Below are 16,066 nucleotides of genomic sequence, written 5' to 3'. Positions count from 1 at the left end.
TTTATAAGAGTAACAGTTCCCGGCTCTGATCCTCTGTTAAAGTTTCTCAAAGTATTGTGAAATTTTCACAGTAAAACTTTAATTTATTTTGATTTTAAATGCCATACTTTATATTTTTATGAAGAGGAGAATGTCAACACTTAAAAAAAGATTTAGAGAAGTCATAAGAAAAAAAACAACCAAACTACCACTCCAAAAGCCTGAGACCTACTGAGGGAGTTTTTATTGGGTACTGGGCAACTGGCATAATTTCAGACAGAACCATGCAGATTTTTTTTTTTTTAGAGTTTCATTGCAAAACTCCTTGTCATGCGGGGTTGGGGGTGGGGGTGGGGGAAACTTTAAAAGGAATTTAAACAATAATCTGTTTACTTGATTTCCTAATTTGAAAAGGCATATTTTGACTAAGCCATAAAAAAAAAAAAGTTTAAACATCATTGAAGCAACAGAAGTTGCAAATAGCATATAGTGAAGGGCCAAGCTAGAACAACGAATGGAAAGTAAACAAGATGACTAACCAAGAGTAGGAGGGAGGTGTGACGCAGTGAGGAGAAACCTATCAATAGGCTGTGTCTTCTGGATTGATTTTTCACTGTTCCTCTTGTTATGCCTGAAGGGATTATGGCGGGGGGATGTCATAGAATTGACTTTTTAATCTATGTATCTTTTTATTTCCTGAGAAACCCATGATGAATTGAGATCAAATGCATAATTATTGGTATTGTTAAACTCATATTTTATAGACGGTCAAATGAGAGGTTATTTGGCTAAAGTCACACTTTTAATAATTGACCTGCTTAGGGGTTCCATACAGTTCTATTTCTGAAGTATGTGGTCTCTGAAGTATGTATCCCTTAGACTATGAGTTAATCAATTCACAGTGAGGTATAGACCTTTCCAGGAACCAGAATAACCATGTGGACCACACTGGTTACTCTTTTCTTGGCGTCAGGGTGAGCTGAGTTAGGTGTTAAGGTAGTTGCTTGAAAAACAAGAGATCTGAGTGAAGGGGGTCAGATGAACTGAAAGGATGACTGCCCAAGCCAATGAAGATCTGACGAATTCTGTTCATAACAGAAGCTATTTTGTGCCCCTGTGGACCGGAGTCCTCATGGGACCAGATTCAGGAACTACTGTTCCTGTTAATTCTGGAAAAATGCTCCCAAGTTCTTGCTCTTTGTGTACCTTATTTTTTCAAATCCTTCAGATGTAATAAGCTTCCTTTTCTGAGTTACAGTTACACTTAACTGTATACCATGACACTAAATCCTAACTCTTGCTGTCTCCAGTGTAGTTTTCTGGATTTTTTAAATTATTTAAATTGGTCACAAAACCCCTATGCCCCACATTTACAGGCTATATTTGGGTTTCATTATCTTACGTCTACAGGCTATCTTTGGGCCTCATGTCCAGACGGCAAATTCATACTTTATGTGTTGGTTTTTACTGGTTTGCTTCCTGGATGGTAATCTCGTCTCCAAGTCCTGGAACTACCTTTGCCTCATGTCTTTCTTCTGCTGTGCTGATGTTGTGGGAGCATAAGAAATAAACCGAAGACTTTATCTCTGTGCTAGTGAAGTGATGCGAATCCAGGTTGTGCCTTTGATGTAGGGTTTTACCAAAGACACAAATAATTTTAAAAATTTTCAACATGCGTAGCACTCATGATATTGCAATGTCATGTTAACGGTAAGAGAAGCCTCTAGAAAATTTGCCTTAGGTCTACAAAAAAAAAAAACAAACAAAACCCACTGCCCTCGAGTCGATTCCGACTCATAGCGACCCTATAGGACAGAGTAGAACTGCCCCATAGAGTTTCCAAGTAGCGCCTGGCGGATTTGAACTGCCAACCCTTTGGTTAGCAGCCATAGCACTTAACCACTATGACTCCAGGGTTTCCACCTTAGGTCTACTTAAAAAAAAATGGAAAAAACCAGCTTAACATGGAATTAAGAATAATGACAATTATTGTTGCAAAGTTTTTTCTCTTTGTTTTTATATACATAAAAGCCCAAACCAAACCCATTGCTGTCGAGTCAATTCCAACTCATAGCGACCCTATAGGACAGAGTAGGACTGTCCTATAGAGTTTCCAAGGCTGTAAATCTTTATGGAAGCAGACTGCCATATCTTTCTTCTGTGGAGGGGTTGGTGGGTTCAAACTGCTGACCTTTCAGTTAGCAGCTGAGGGCTTAACCACTGCACCACCAGGGCTCCTTTATATACACAGGCACGCACATACGTGCAAACACTCATTCCCACCAGTACACGTATATACCAACACCCCCCACCATCACTCCAGATATACACGCTAATTGGTGTTAATGTTTTAGCAGCGTTGGTGATACCACCATCACAGAATTTGCAGCCTGGAGTACTTCTGAAATTTCCCAGAATGCACTGATGTACTATAGCGGTCGACTTTTCTGGATCAATGGTTTTAGGATTATCACGGCTCAGGAAATAGGACAGAGAACCAGTGTCTCTGTTTTGGAACCAGCCAAATTTAATCAGTTCACAATTATTCAGACATCTCTCAAGCCTCTACCAGGTACAATATTTTATTCCTACCTCCCTTCTCCCCCCACACATCTGTTTTCAATAAATGTTTAGGTTGGGATTTATTCTTAAGAATTATGTTTTCAGAGGAAAAGGCTTTAGTAGTTTCTGTTGGTTCGTTTGTGGTCAGTTTCATCTTAAAAGAAGTTTAAAGCTTAAAAAAGTCAGAAAAGGATTATGTTTCAGGATGTATTAAAGGAAAATTTTGTTTTGGCAGAAATTATTGGTAATTTTTATTAATTTTCCATGATTTCTATGATGATAACCCAGTGCCATCGAGTCATATATTATGAGTCTACGATGATTTTAAAAAAAAAAAAATCCTTTCACCTCTCTTTCTTTCTTCTATCCCATAGGGAACTTTTCCTTTACCCCTAAGGTTATTCCAGATTCTGTTCAAGAATCTTCGTTTAGGATTGAGGGAAATGCTTCAAGCTTTCAGATCCTGTGGGATGCTCCTCCTGCGGTGGACTGGGGTGTAATTTTCTACAGTGTGGAATTTAGTGCTCATTCTAAGGTATGGCTTTGATTCTATTAACTTCCATTTCTCAGATAGACTATGTTATCTGCGTCAGCCTTACCCACATTGTTGGCACTTTCTTCACTTAGCCAAGGCCATCGCCTTTGCTGTTCCTGCAGCACTTGGCTAGTAGGATTATTCCTAAGGATGCCTCTTTACAGGCAGTCTCTGACTTGCTTTGTGCTTAGTGTTTACTGCTGTTTTAGAGACACTTTAACTGGTTTGTATGGTAAAACATGGGACTTAATCAAAATTAGCCTTTCCCAAACTGCAAGTTTTGACTTTGCATGTGAACTGAAATTTGGAGATTTTAGTTAATTAGAAATAAAAGATGGTATGATTCTCTCCCTAAGAAAATAACGTTTTGTGCTTATATTTTAGTTTCTGGCTAGTGAACAGCAGCCTTTACCTGTATTTACTGTGGAAGGGCTGGAGCCCTATGCCTTATTTAATCTTTCTGTCACTCCTTATACCTACTGGGGAAAGGGCCCTAAAACATCTCTGTCACTTCGAGCACCTGAAACAGGTACAGGGGTTAACAATTCTCTTAAAGAAAAAATAGGTAGAATCTTGCTTTCCTTGATCTGACTGGATATTTAGAAATTCTTAAAAATAACTTTTGGTTTTGTAGATGCATGTAAATTTAGTACTCTGACAATGACCTTTTGGAGATTTCAATAGCACCATTAAAATGAATCTGCATAATTTCTTCCAAAATAATGTTTCAAAAAATTTTTCAAGAATGTTTCACTTGATTTTAATGACATATAAGATGTAGAAACATGACCTAGGCATTTGTGCAGAGCTTTATGAGGAAAATGGGCATTTAGGAGCAAAGGCAGGTCTATTAGGAGGCTTTCTCAGAGTCTTCCATCAGAATAACTGATGTCTAAATTTCTTTTTTTTTTTGGAATTAAGTTTAAAAAGCATACTAGTCATATCTTGAATGTATATATCACTTTAAAATGTACAAAACATTTATATGCATCGTTGCTTTATTAAACATTAATTACATGCCTATCATGTGTCAGAAATATCATGTATTTGATTCTCACACAGCTCTGAGTAGGTAGAACCAGTGTTATTCTTTCTACTATGCAAGTGAGAAAATGGAAGCCCAACAGTTGCCCAATGTAAAAATAACTACTAAGTGACCTGGCTGGGACTTTGTCTGGACTTTTCACTACAGTGTCATCAAATATCCATTCATTTTTTCAAATGTTGATAAACAATAGTATCATACTAGTAAGTTAATTGATATAAACTTCCTAGCACAGGACCTGGCAGGCAGTGAGAACTTAATGAACATGGATATCTACTCACCATTGTATTTTATCCTGTCAAAATTCTTTCAACACTATTTATCCATGAGTCTCACAGCAGAAACAGAGTGGAGACTGGGCAGGTTCTAGAGCAGCTAACATTTGGATCCAGGTATGCTATGTTTGCCATTGTCTTGGGATATCAGCTTCGGTTGGATTGTCCTGTGGAAATGGATTGACTACACCCATTAGGGCATGCACTGTGGGCCGGGGTCAGCAGTGCTCTGCTGGATGCTGGAGCAATATGGAAGAGTGAAGAGATTTGGTCCTTGCTCTCAAAGAATTCACAATATAGTTGGGAAATTATTGAGGCTGACCAACGTTATTAAGTACTTACTGTGTGTCAGGCCAGTGCTAGATTTGGAGGGATTTAAAAAAACTTTTTTTTTTTTTTTTTAATGATAAATAAGAGAAGGTGCTTTCTGTGATAAAGCTCATAAAATGGTGGGGGATAAACTCGTATGGCTAATGATAATAGAAACAGGACAGTGATCAGGGAGCAACAGTGACGTAGAAAGAATAGACAACGCTATGAACCTTCATTCTTATCAAGCTGCTTCGGGTTCTCAGGAGAAGACTCATAGGGACTGCTACGGCCAAGAGAGACTTTTAGGAGACGGAGTAGAAACTTTAGCTGGTCCCTGAGGGATACTGTGAGAAGAGCTATCTCATGTGAGAAGTACAAATGTAAGAAGGCCTGGAGATTGAATAACAGCGTGAGGGTGGAACATTACGAAGAAATGTAATCGGAATGGGGGTAGGGGAGAGGTTACCTTGTGGAGGAGTTCTAAGAAGAGGGACCTCTAGGGTGGAATGGCTTGGTAATCAGGCAGAAGAATTTCTCTTGATTAAAGGATTAACCAAACCCAAAACTCGTTGCCATCGAGTTGATTCCAACTCATAGCAACCCTATAGGACAGATTAGAACAGCCCCATAGAGTTTCTAAGGAGTGCCTGGTGGATTTGAACTGCCGACCTTTTAGTTAGCAGCCATAGCACTTAACCACTATGCCATCAGGGTTTTCAATTGAAGGGTTGGGAGAGACTAATTGGCTTGATTTGGCTCTAGTGTAGATGGGAAATCTCCTCTGAATCCCAGACCATACCCTTGGGGTGCTACCAACTTTCTCCAAAACTTCAGCCTCTGCGAGAGTTCAAGTGAGAGGGCTTGGGTCCCTGAGATACTGTATTTTGCACCCTAAAGTGGCTGAAGACTAGATAGAGTCTTGCCGTTCCTCCTGGTAACTGCTGTTCACATCTCCAGCTACATCACTTGGTCAGGATAAGATTGAATATTGCATTTTATAAGAATAACCAGCCACCTTCCATGAACACTGGACACAGATGAGAATGATGTGGTAGTAAAAGGGATTTGAATTGGACATACAGATTTTTTGTCTGCTAGTAAGTTTGGCTGATGGCACTGGGTAGTAAGATTTGCTGAGGAAATTGGGTAAGTTTCTGAAGAAATCTATGGAATATTCTCTCCTGAAGATTTTTAAGAATGAGATAAATATATCTCAGCTATCTGGAATGAGAAGTATTTATTGCTCTATTTCTCCACACCGTTATCAAAGTGGTAACTTTAAGTCCTATATTCTTTTCTGCCCTTATCTGAACATCTGCTTTTCAGTTCCATCAGCACCAGAGAATCCCAGAGTATTTGTATTACCAAGTGGAAAACACAGCAAGAAGAATGAGATGGTGGTGGAATTTAGGTGGAATAAACCTAAGCATGAAAATGGTGTGTTAACAAGATTTGAAATTTTCTATCAAATATCCAATCAAAGTGACACAAACAAAATATTCAAAGACTGGATTGCTGTCAATGTCACTCCCTCCATGATGTCTTTTCAACTGGAGGGCATGAAACCTGAGTCCATTGTTTGTTTCCAGGTATGAGAATGAAAACAGGAATTTTGGGATCTTCACAAGGCAAAGCAGAAAGCTAATTAAAGGAGTAGGTTGAGAATTCTGTAATCCGCTTTGTCAATAACGTGAGGTATGCTGTGATCATGGGAATCAAGTGGGCAGCAACAGTACAGGAGAGAAGAGAAGGGACAGCTAAGGCAAAGACCATTTTGACAGCTTTCTTGCATTCAGGGCACTTCCCAGATTCAGAGTCATTACTTTCAGAGCTATTACTTTAGGCCATGATCTGTGGAAGGTGCTTTCATATGCATTATCTCATTTGATCCTCATGCTGTGAAGAAAAAGTCAAGTCCCTGGGTTTATCAGTCAATTACCAAAGTTACATGACTACTAAGTGGTGTGTCATAGTCAAAGTTCTAGAGTCCTTTCTATTTTGTCATATCAACACTGTGGATCATTTGGGTGCTACAACTTGGAACTGTCAATGGGAATAAAAATTAGGGTCAGATAGTTAACATCTCTTAGCTTTCATTGACTGGCATCATCTGGATGCTGATAAATGAGAAAGAAAATCACAGTCAAGGAAAAAGGCTACTTTCACTTCCATTTTGATATTTTAGATTTCATAGGAGGTACCTTTCCACTTGACGTTATTTTCCATTTCTTTGGGGGTAAAATAATGTTTTGATGGAATTCTAGAGATTGGTGTTTCCTAAAAATCTGTTTTTTTAATCTTTTTTTAAAATTCAAATTTAGTAATTATTTTGATCATTTATCTAATCCAAAAAATAATTAAAAGTTAAAAGATATGCATGTTTATAAGAACTGTGTGTGCTCTGGTTAAATAAATATTCTGGTTAAGCATATATGTCTATATGGTTATATAGTTTCACATCTCAGTCACTGTAGAACCATGCAAAGTGAGGACACAGTTTGGTTATGCATGAATTTCAGTTCACAGGGTCCTGTGCAAAGACTGATACACACACACACACGGACACACACACACACACACCATACACAGGAAATTAAATAGGGTATACCTCCCCCCACCAATAAAGAAAACCCATTACTGTTAATTCAATACTGATTCACAGTGACCCTGTAGGACAGAGTAGAACTATAATGAAAATAACCCAATGTTTTGTTGCTTGAGAGAGCACTGGAAGATCTATCTTTTGGAGCCATCATTATGGATGTCAATTATCTTCATAGGCATATGCAATGTTTGGAAATGGAATTGCTTTATTACACAACAAAAGATGCCATTGTTGCTGTTAGGTGCCATTGAGTCAGTTCTGAATCATAGCGACCCTATCTATGTACGACAGAATGAAACACTGCCCGGTCCTGTGCCATCCTCACAATCTTCACTATGTTTGAGCCCATTGTTGCAGCCACTGTGTCAATCCATTTCATTGAGAGTCTTCCTCTTTTTCAATGACCATCTACTTTACCAAGCACAATGTCTTTCTCCAGGGACTGGTCCCTCTTGATATCATGTCCAAAGTATGTGAGATATAGTCTTGCCATCCTTGCTTCTAAGGAACATTCTGGTTGTACTTCTTCCAAGACAAACTTGTTCATTATTCTAGCAGCCCATGGTATATTCAATATTCTTTGCCAACACCGTAGTTCAAAGTTATCAACTGTTCTTTGGTCTGCCTTATTCCTTGTCCAACTTTCACATGTATATGAGGCGATTGAAAATACCATGACTTGGGACAGGTTCTCCTTAGTCCTCAAAGTGACATTTTTGCTTTGCAACACTTTAAAGAGGCCTTTTGCAGCAGATTTGACCAATGCAATACAATAAAAGATATCTAATAAAAATAATTAAAAAAAAAAAACAGCTTTGCTGTTGGGAAGTGGCATGGTACAGTACAAGGAAAAGTATATAGTCTTCAAGAGACTTGGTTCTTATGCCTGCATCATCTTGGATGAGTTACTGACCTTGGTTATGATCCTTGCCTGGTTTCTTTCTCAAAAGAGAAAATATATGTGAAACTGGTTTGAAATACACAATTCACTTTCAAGTGTAAGGTTTAATTATTATTTTCTTTTTATAAATATCCTTTTTATAAAGTAGAGAAAATTGTTATTTGAAGCTTTTAGTTGTTTGAATTTAAGATAAGTGGAACTTTGCCATTATCTTCATAGTTTTGCTTCTGATAAATGTTTTACATCATTTAACTTTGATAATACCTGAAGATCTTAGATATTCGAAATTTTCTGGTATATATTTGTTCCATTTCTTTGGAGTTGTTAGACACACACGCACACTAAACCAAAACACGCCCAACAACATCAGTATGGGCAGTATTTTTCCTTTTACTGACTTATTGCTATGTACTTAAAAAAAAAAAATGTACTTAGATGTAAATAATTAATTTGGAACTATTAATAATATGTACCAGGAATATGAAATGCAACATTCATCAGCCTTAGAACTTAATTACTGCCACTAAAGACACTGTTAAGTGCACTTTTGTGTTTCCTTTTTTTTCTCTTCAGGTTCGAGCCTTCACCTCTAAAGGGCCGGGACCATTTTCTGACATAGTAAAGTCCAAAACATCAGGTATTTGTTATAGAAAATCTGTACAAATAACAACACATAGTGTTTTAAAAACATTTTTGCCTATTGGTATCCTTAGGGCTATGAATGTTGAAGTTAAGGTCAAATAAAATAATTAATAAATTTTTATTATCACCAAAACATGCTTAAACAAGAGAGCCTATAAAATAAAACCACTCTCTTGATAGAGATCAATATACTAGATGGATCCTATGGGGACCCATGGATTTCAAAGCCATCTGATATTGAATCAAGAGACTTTGCTAAAATGAGTTTTCTCATGTATATTGTCTACTTGCTTTTTGTTTTCAGCAATCAACCCTTTTCCATACCTCATAACTCTTTTCGGCAACAAGATACATTTTTTAGATATGGATCAAAATCAAGTCATATGGACATTTTCATCAGAAAGAAACATCAGTGCTGTGAGCTACACAGCCGATAATGAGATGGGGTATTATGCTCAAGGAGATTCTCTCTTCTTTCTGAACGTGCACAGTCTTTCTAGATCTGAGGTATTTCACTATGTGAATCTTTTGAAATGAAGAAAGTAGACCATTTGCATATCACACTATTCTGTGATTAAAATGACTGGTCCATGGTTGAACCATGGAGATTAGAATGATTGAAAAGGACAGATGTATAATTATTTAGCCACAAATGAATACAAAATAGATTTTGGGCAAATGTCATTCAGGATTAATTTAGCGATCAGTTATTGGGTTCAAAGAAGGAATACAAGAAAAAAAATCACGGTCTTTGCCCTTAGCAAGCCCTAGTCTTACACTAGGAAGGCAGTATTGCATAGTGATTAAGAGTCTGAGCTTTGCAATCTGACAACCTAGAATCTAATTCTGGCTTCACTGTTTACTAGATCTGTGACCACTGGCAAGTTATTTAACCTCTATGGTTAAGTAGGAGCTACATCATAAGTTTCCTGTGAGGGTTAAATGAGATAATCCATGCAAGCCACTTAGCCCAATGCCTGGCATGTGGTGAGCATTCACTAAATGTTAGCTAGTAGAGATGACAGATAAATATAACTGCTTTGTTTGGAACAGGATGCAGTGGAATCACAGAGAATGGACGTCCAATTCAGCTTGGGATGGTGGCAGTGGTAGACTAGAAAGAGATCTTGGGATGGATAAGATGAGCCAGGGGAAGGTGGGGAAAAGCAGAGGGACTAGCAAGTGCAAAGGCAGGGAAACAAAAGAACTGCAGTATGTTCAAAACTAAAAAAAAAAAAAAAAAAAACCACTGCAATTGAGTCCTAGTGACACTGTATGACAGAGTAGAACTTCCCCATAAGGTTTCCAAAGCTGTAGATCTTTACGGAAGCAGACTGCTACATCTTTCTTCCATGGAGTGGCTGGTGGGTTCAAATCGCTGACCTTTTGGTTAGCAGCCAGGTGCTTTAACTGCATGGCCAAGGCTCCTGGAAGTACGTTCAGGGAGCAGTAAATAGAAGGATCCTGGAGTGGAGCGGGGGATGAGGGTGGAGTAAAAGGCAGATGGTAAAGCTGGAGAGAGGTAGGCAGGAAAACGAACATAATGGGCCTCCTTTACTGTGCTAAGGAGTCAGGTGCCAACAGCAAGTCATTGAAGAAATTTAGTGGTTCATCAACATGATCAAATTGTGTTTTCGAAAGACCTGTCTGTCAGTAGTGTGAAGAATGACTTGGATGGGGAGCAGCTAAGTATGGACAATTAGGCAACTGTTACAGAAATAAAGGCAAGAAATGTTAAGGGCCTGAGCTAGGTGAGAGGCAGATGAGGTGAGAAAGGAGAGGGCAAATTGGGGAGATGTGTAAAATGGGACTAAATCACTATGGTTAGTAACATGAGGAAGAAGTCAAGGATGAACCATGTTTGTCAGGATTGGCTCCTAGGGTGAGTGTTGGAAATTGATGAAAACATAAAATTCAAGAGAAAAGGAGATTTTGGGGTGAGGTGATGAATTCTGTTTTCGGGGGTCATTCATATATACGTTCAGTAAGCAGTTTGGTGTCTGAGTCAGTGGAGGGATCATGCCTGAAGGCGTAAATTTCTAGCACTGGTCTGAAGCCATGGTAGTAACTGAACTTACCCAGGAAAAAATACAATGTGTGAAGAGGCTCAAGGATAGCAATATTTTCACAATGGTAGAAGATCCAGAATTATTGAGGTTTAGATTACAAAGAAGGGTAGTAAATAAGTGATGTAGGTGACTACAGAAAAGTCCTCAAATTAAAAAACAAAACAATGACCATTATCTCCTTGGTTATTCTCTACCTACTGTTAAGATTTTCCGAGATGCACTAGTTTTTGATATCACAGTTATTACAGTTGACTGGATTTCAAGGCACCTCTACTTTGCTCTAAAAGAATCACAAAATGGAATGCAAATATTTGATGTTGATCTTGAACAGAAGGTGAAATACCCTAGAGCTCTAAAGAATTGCAATAGGAATTCAACAATAATCTCTTTTTCCGTCTACCCTTTCTTAAGGTATGTGAAGTGTATTTGTTTCTATTGCAATGAACTATAAAACCAACAAACGAAACCCATTGCCATTGAGTCGATTCCAACTCATAGAAATACAGACATATTAATATAATGTCTTTGGTTTAATATTAGAAGTCAGTGGTGGGAACATAAGATGCTTAGCATTCTTGGCTCACTGAAAATTTTGAGCTGCAACCGCAAATGCATAAATTTAATTCATACTAACAATCTGACTAATGTCAAGTTAGGCTAGTTACTAACTAGCCTAGCTGGGAACTCAATAACAGATTTTTATACCAGTAAATTTAATAATATCATCAGTTGATATGTATTTTCTAAATGTTAGCTAGTAGAGAAGACACGAAGGGGACTGAGACAGTGGCAGAGACAGATGGGCTGCATGTCTTGCACAGCAAGAGCCATTCTGTCACACCCATTTTAGTTTGATTAACTGTCCTCATGAGTTTTAAGGCTTCCATTCAAAAACTGAGTAGCAATTTCTCAGGCTGGAAAGAGATATTACATTTGTGCTGTAAGCATGGTTATAGGCTGTTTTGAAACTGGATTGTTAACTAGCTTTAAGAAGCAAAAACAAACTTGAGTGGAGAGGCATGGAGACTGGTTTTGTTGAAAAGTATTCAAATATATTTCATATTTACCACTATTAATGAGCCATTTAGCACAGTGCCTAAGGACATTATAGTCCAAAGCTTTAGATGTAAACTAAAAGATTTATTGAGAAATCTTTGGGAAACACTATGAGTTAAATGGCTTCTTGGGACCTCCTGAATCTCAGAAAAAGTTTATTGGACCCTTGGATATGCTTTTTTCCAAAGGCTTTATTTGTCCTTCCAATCATTAGGAATGATTTCATGGTTGATCTTCATTGTTATTGCTGTTAATTGCTTTTGAGTCAGTTCCGGCTCATGGCGCCCCCTCGTGTGCAGAGCAGAGCTGCTCCATGCAGTTTTCAAGGCTGTGACCTTTTGGAAGCATTATGCCAGGCCTGTCTTTCAGGGTGCCTCTGGGTGGGTTCAAACCACCAACATAATAGTCGAACACTTAACCATTTGCGCCACCTAGACACCCCACTGATCTTTATTAGAAACTAATATTTGCCATGATATGTTTTGCTCACTAAGTTGTAGGGACTTTATTTTTACTTTTTTTCCCCCTATAGTCGCCTGTATTGGACAGAAGTTTCCAATTTTGGCTGTCAGATATTCTACTATAGTATTATCAACCACACCTTGCACCATATTCTGCAACCCACAGCCACAAACTATCAGACCGGAAGGAGTCAATGTTCTTGCAACGTGACTGAATTTGAGTTAAGTGGAGCCATGACTATTGATAGCTCTGACCTAAAGCAACCATGCATATACTTTGTCAAAGGGCAAGAGATCTGGGCCATGGATCTGGAAGGATGTCAGTGTTGGAAAGTTATCATTGTCCCTGCTGTGCTTGGTAAGGTGCCAGTGCGTGTACATAGATCTTCGTTAGCAATGCTGCCCCTCTTGTCTCATTAAAAAGGGCTTGCATTCCAAATATACTGAAAAGAGTATCCAAATGGTATTTTCTATGGATTATGTCAAATATTCTTATAGAATTCAAATCAGGTTGTTTCCGGGCAAATTTTATGTAGGTATTCATATAATTTTCCAAATCTGTTTTTGTTGTTGTTATTTATAAATATCAATAGAGGTATAATTTATTGAGCTTCACTATATATTCTAGCATGCTACTAAATGCATTATTTCATTTAATATTCTCAACACCCTGATGAAATAGGTACAGATGAAGAAACTGAGGATGAGAAATGTAACTTTGCTTGTCCACAGGCCACAGTCAGTTAGTAGAGGAGGTGAGGTTTTTTTAAGAAATGGGCCTAACTCCAATGCCTGGGATCTTACCAATACACCATTTTTCTTCCACTTTGATGATTCCGTTGACTCAACATTCAGCATGAGTTGGACAATAATTGGCAGGATCTGTCTGTTGAAATGCACATGATTGTGGAAGAAATGTCTGAAAGTATATAGCGTCTTGGAAGTCTTCTGATTAGGAGTAATTGCAACATCAAAAAGCAAAAACCTTCTAATTATTCCATATACTCTTAATAGTCTACTCTTCACTGTCCAGTATGGTAACGGCTAGCTACATATGACTATTTAAATTTAAATTAGTTTAAATTAAAAAAAATTAAAAATCTAGTTTCTCAGTCATACTAGATACATTTCAAGATACAAGTGGCTAGTGGCTACTGTATTGAACAACACAGATATAAAACATTTCCATCATCACATAAAGTTCCATGGGGCAGCACTGGTCAATATAGTGGAGACCTGGCGGTGCAGTGGTTAAGAGCTCAGCTGCTAACCAAAAGGCCAGCAGTTCAAATCCACCAGCTGCTCCTTGGAAACCCTGTGGAGGCAGTTCTACTCTGTCCTATAGGGTCGCTATGAGTTGCAATTGACTCGACAACATTGGGTCTTTATCACGAAGTTTTGAAATTGCAAAAAAAAAAAAATATATATATATATATAAAGCTATAATTGCAAATATGCTTTTATTGATATGTTACCCAGAGCTTTTTAGAAACAGCTCAATGTACTCTCAATGGACTGAAGAACGGAGATAATGTTTTGAACTTCCCTTATTAGGAAAATTACTTGTTTCTATTGAATCAGATACCTAAGAATTACCTAACAGGCTATTATTTTATAGGTATAGAACTAGTTAGTCTTCCCTGAATTCATAATCGAAATACATCATCCTAAAATTAGAAAGTCAGGACTTTAGAGATCATTTAGCTGACATGATGTTGGATGAAATCCCCTCTACAAAAATGGCCTTGCTTGAACAGCTCTGTTAAAAAAATTTTTCTACTTTTATAAAGAAGTCTGTTTAATTTTTATGACATTTTTTGCCTTATATTTAGCCAAAGTCTCCTCCTTGCTCCCCTCATCCATTGACTTTAGGTCCAGCCTCTAAATTTATGAAGAATAAATTAATCACCTTCCACAGGATAGCCGTTCAACTATGTAAAGAGAGAGAACTGTCATAGTCCATTCTAAGTGGTACCTTTAGATGAAAAATTCAAGAATTGCTAACTATTCTTCAGGTGATGTGCCGTCTTTGCCTTAGTCACCCTTCTGGCATTTCACTTTGGCTAATATCCCCTTAAATGCCATTCCTACAAAGACACTGTGTTTTGAATGTGTTCTGGTCATTGCAGCTAAAAGTGGCATCAGCTCTTTGGGTTGTCTGTCATTTGAAAAACTCATAGTCTTTTTCACATAAACTATTATTTTTTCTTCCACTTATTAAATTATAGAATTAATTTTAAGCGTGGATTTAGATGCTTGTTCCTAGTAAATTTCAAAATTTTAAATGATATCTTAATTCTATTGAGATATTTTTGAATTTCAAGTCTGTACTGAACCTACAAGTGACTTATGCATTATTTACAAATAGGTAAATATGTTTACTATACAGTCATTCCAAATCACTGATAAAAATATTGAGCAAGACCCTGAGCCTTATGCCTACCATCCAATAACCAAAACAAACCTGTTGTCATTGAGTCAATTCCAGCTCATAGTGACCCTATAGCATAAAGCAGAACTACCCATAGGGTGTCCAAGGAGCAGCCAGTGGATTTGAACTGCCAACCTTTTGGTTAGCAGCCAAGCTCTTAACCACTGAGCCACCAGGGCTCCATTTCCCTTTGTATTGACATGGCTTGACTTGGAGTCGTATAGGTTAGTAAAGGGCAGAGCCTTTACTAACTTTGTGGCCTTGAGGAGGTTATTTAACAAATCCAAGCCTTAGTTTCCACTTCTATAAAAAGGCTAATAATAATCGTATCTACTTTATTGGTTTGATACGGGGCTAAAATGAGAAAATAACCATAAAACCTTTAGCCTAATGACATAAAATAAAAGTGTTAGTTTTTCATATTGAGATAATAAATTGATTCAAATATTAACAGTTGTAGAAAAAAGATGTCACATATTGTTTAGAGTAGACAACTTAAGATATGCATTTTGTTCTTTATTTTACTATATATTTTTAATCAACAGGAAAAACTCTTGTTAGTTTAACTGTGGATGGAGAATTTATATATTGGATTGTCACGGCAAGGGACAGCACACAGATTTATCAAGCGAAGAAAAGAAATGGGGCCATTCCCTTCAAGGCGAAGGCCCCAAGGAGTAAGCATATCTTGGCTTATAGTCCAGTTATGCAGCCTTTTCCAGGTAATAAAGTCACATTCATCATCAGCTTGTGCCTTCCAGCTTAGGGTCAGAAAACTCTTCTAAGGTGTCCTTCTCTAGATTGTTCCTCCACCCCCTTGTGGTGTTCTCAACGTTGCTCCAAACTCTGAATCAGCCCTTTGTGCACACTGTGATTTCAGTCTGCCCTGGATCACAAATTACCTCACGTTAACCTTATGTGTGTACGCGGCCTTAGCTGTGGGGGAAACTCCACGTTCTGTTATTATCTCCCCTTATTCTGTTTCTCTTCTCAGTCCTGTAATTTCTATTCTCTCTGTCTGTTTCTCCTCTGATGTATTTTAGGCCTCCCAGTGGTACCAAAAAGCATTGCATAAAACTACTGGTTTTTTTCAAGGCGAAATGCCATATTTATTGCAGTATTATATAATTCTTATCCACTTCAAATGTGTGAATTTGCATCATTATTCTTATTAGGGTCCTATCTTATTTTTC

General features: G+C 37.8%; 1 protein-coding gene across 4 annotated transcripts in view; it reads left to right on the top strand.

Annotated features, from left to right (window-relative positions):
* Window positions 1–16,066, top strand: part of ROS1 (ROS proto-oncogene 1, receptor tyrosine kinase) — a 125,015-nt gene that overhangs the window by 52,117 nt on the left and 56,832 nt on the right. For 2 of the 4 annotated variants that reach the window (XM_049899802.1, XM_049899799.1), the window contains 9 exons: window positions 2,334–2,551; window positions 2,916–3,076; window positions 3,461–3,605; window positions 6,035–6,297; window positions 8,788–8,851; window positions 9,161–9,363; window positions 11,131–11,336; window positions 12,514–12,800; window positions 15,419–15,595. In XM_049899802.1, coding sequence (XP_049755759.1) covers window positions 2,334–2,551; window positions 2,916–3,076; window positions 3,461–3,605; window positions 6,035–6,297; window positions 8,788–8,851; window positions 9,161–9,363; window positions 11,131–11,336; window positions 12,514–12,800; window positions 15,419–15,595 — 1,724 coding nt within the window. The remainder of the gene's footprint in view (window positions 1–2,333; window positions 2,552–2,915; window positions 3,077–3,460; window positions 3,606–6,034; window positions 6,298–8,787; window positions 8,852–9,160; window positions 9,364–11,130; window positions 11,337–12,513; window positions 12,801–15,418; window positions 15,596–16,066) is intronic. The other 2 variants (XM_049899800.1, XM_049899801.1) reach the window with 2 other exon arrangements.

This window comes from Elephas maximus, chromosome 1, assembly GCF_024166365.1.
Source record: "Elephas maximus indicus isolate mEleMax1 chromosome 1, mEleMax1 primary haplotype, whole genome shotgun sequence".
Taxonomy (NCBI): domain Eukaryota; kingdom Metazoa; phylum Chordata; class Mammalia; order Proboscidea; family Elephantidae; genus Elephas; species Elephas maximus.
The sequence above is the reverse complement of the archived record's forward strand: the minus strand, read 5'-3'. Positions and strand labels throughout refer to the sequence as shown.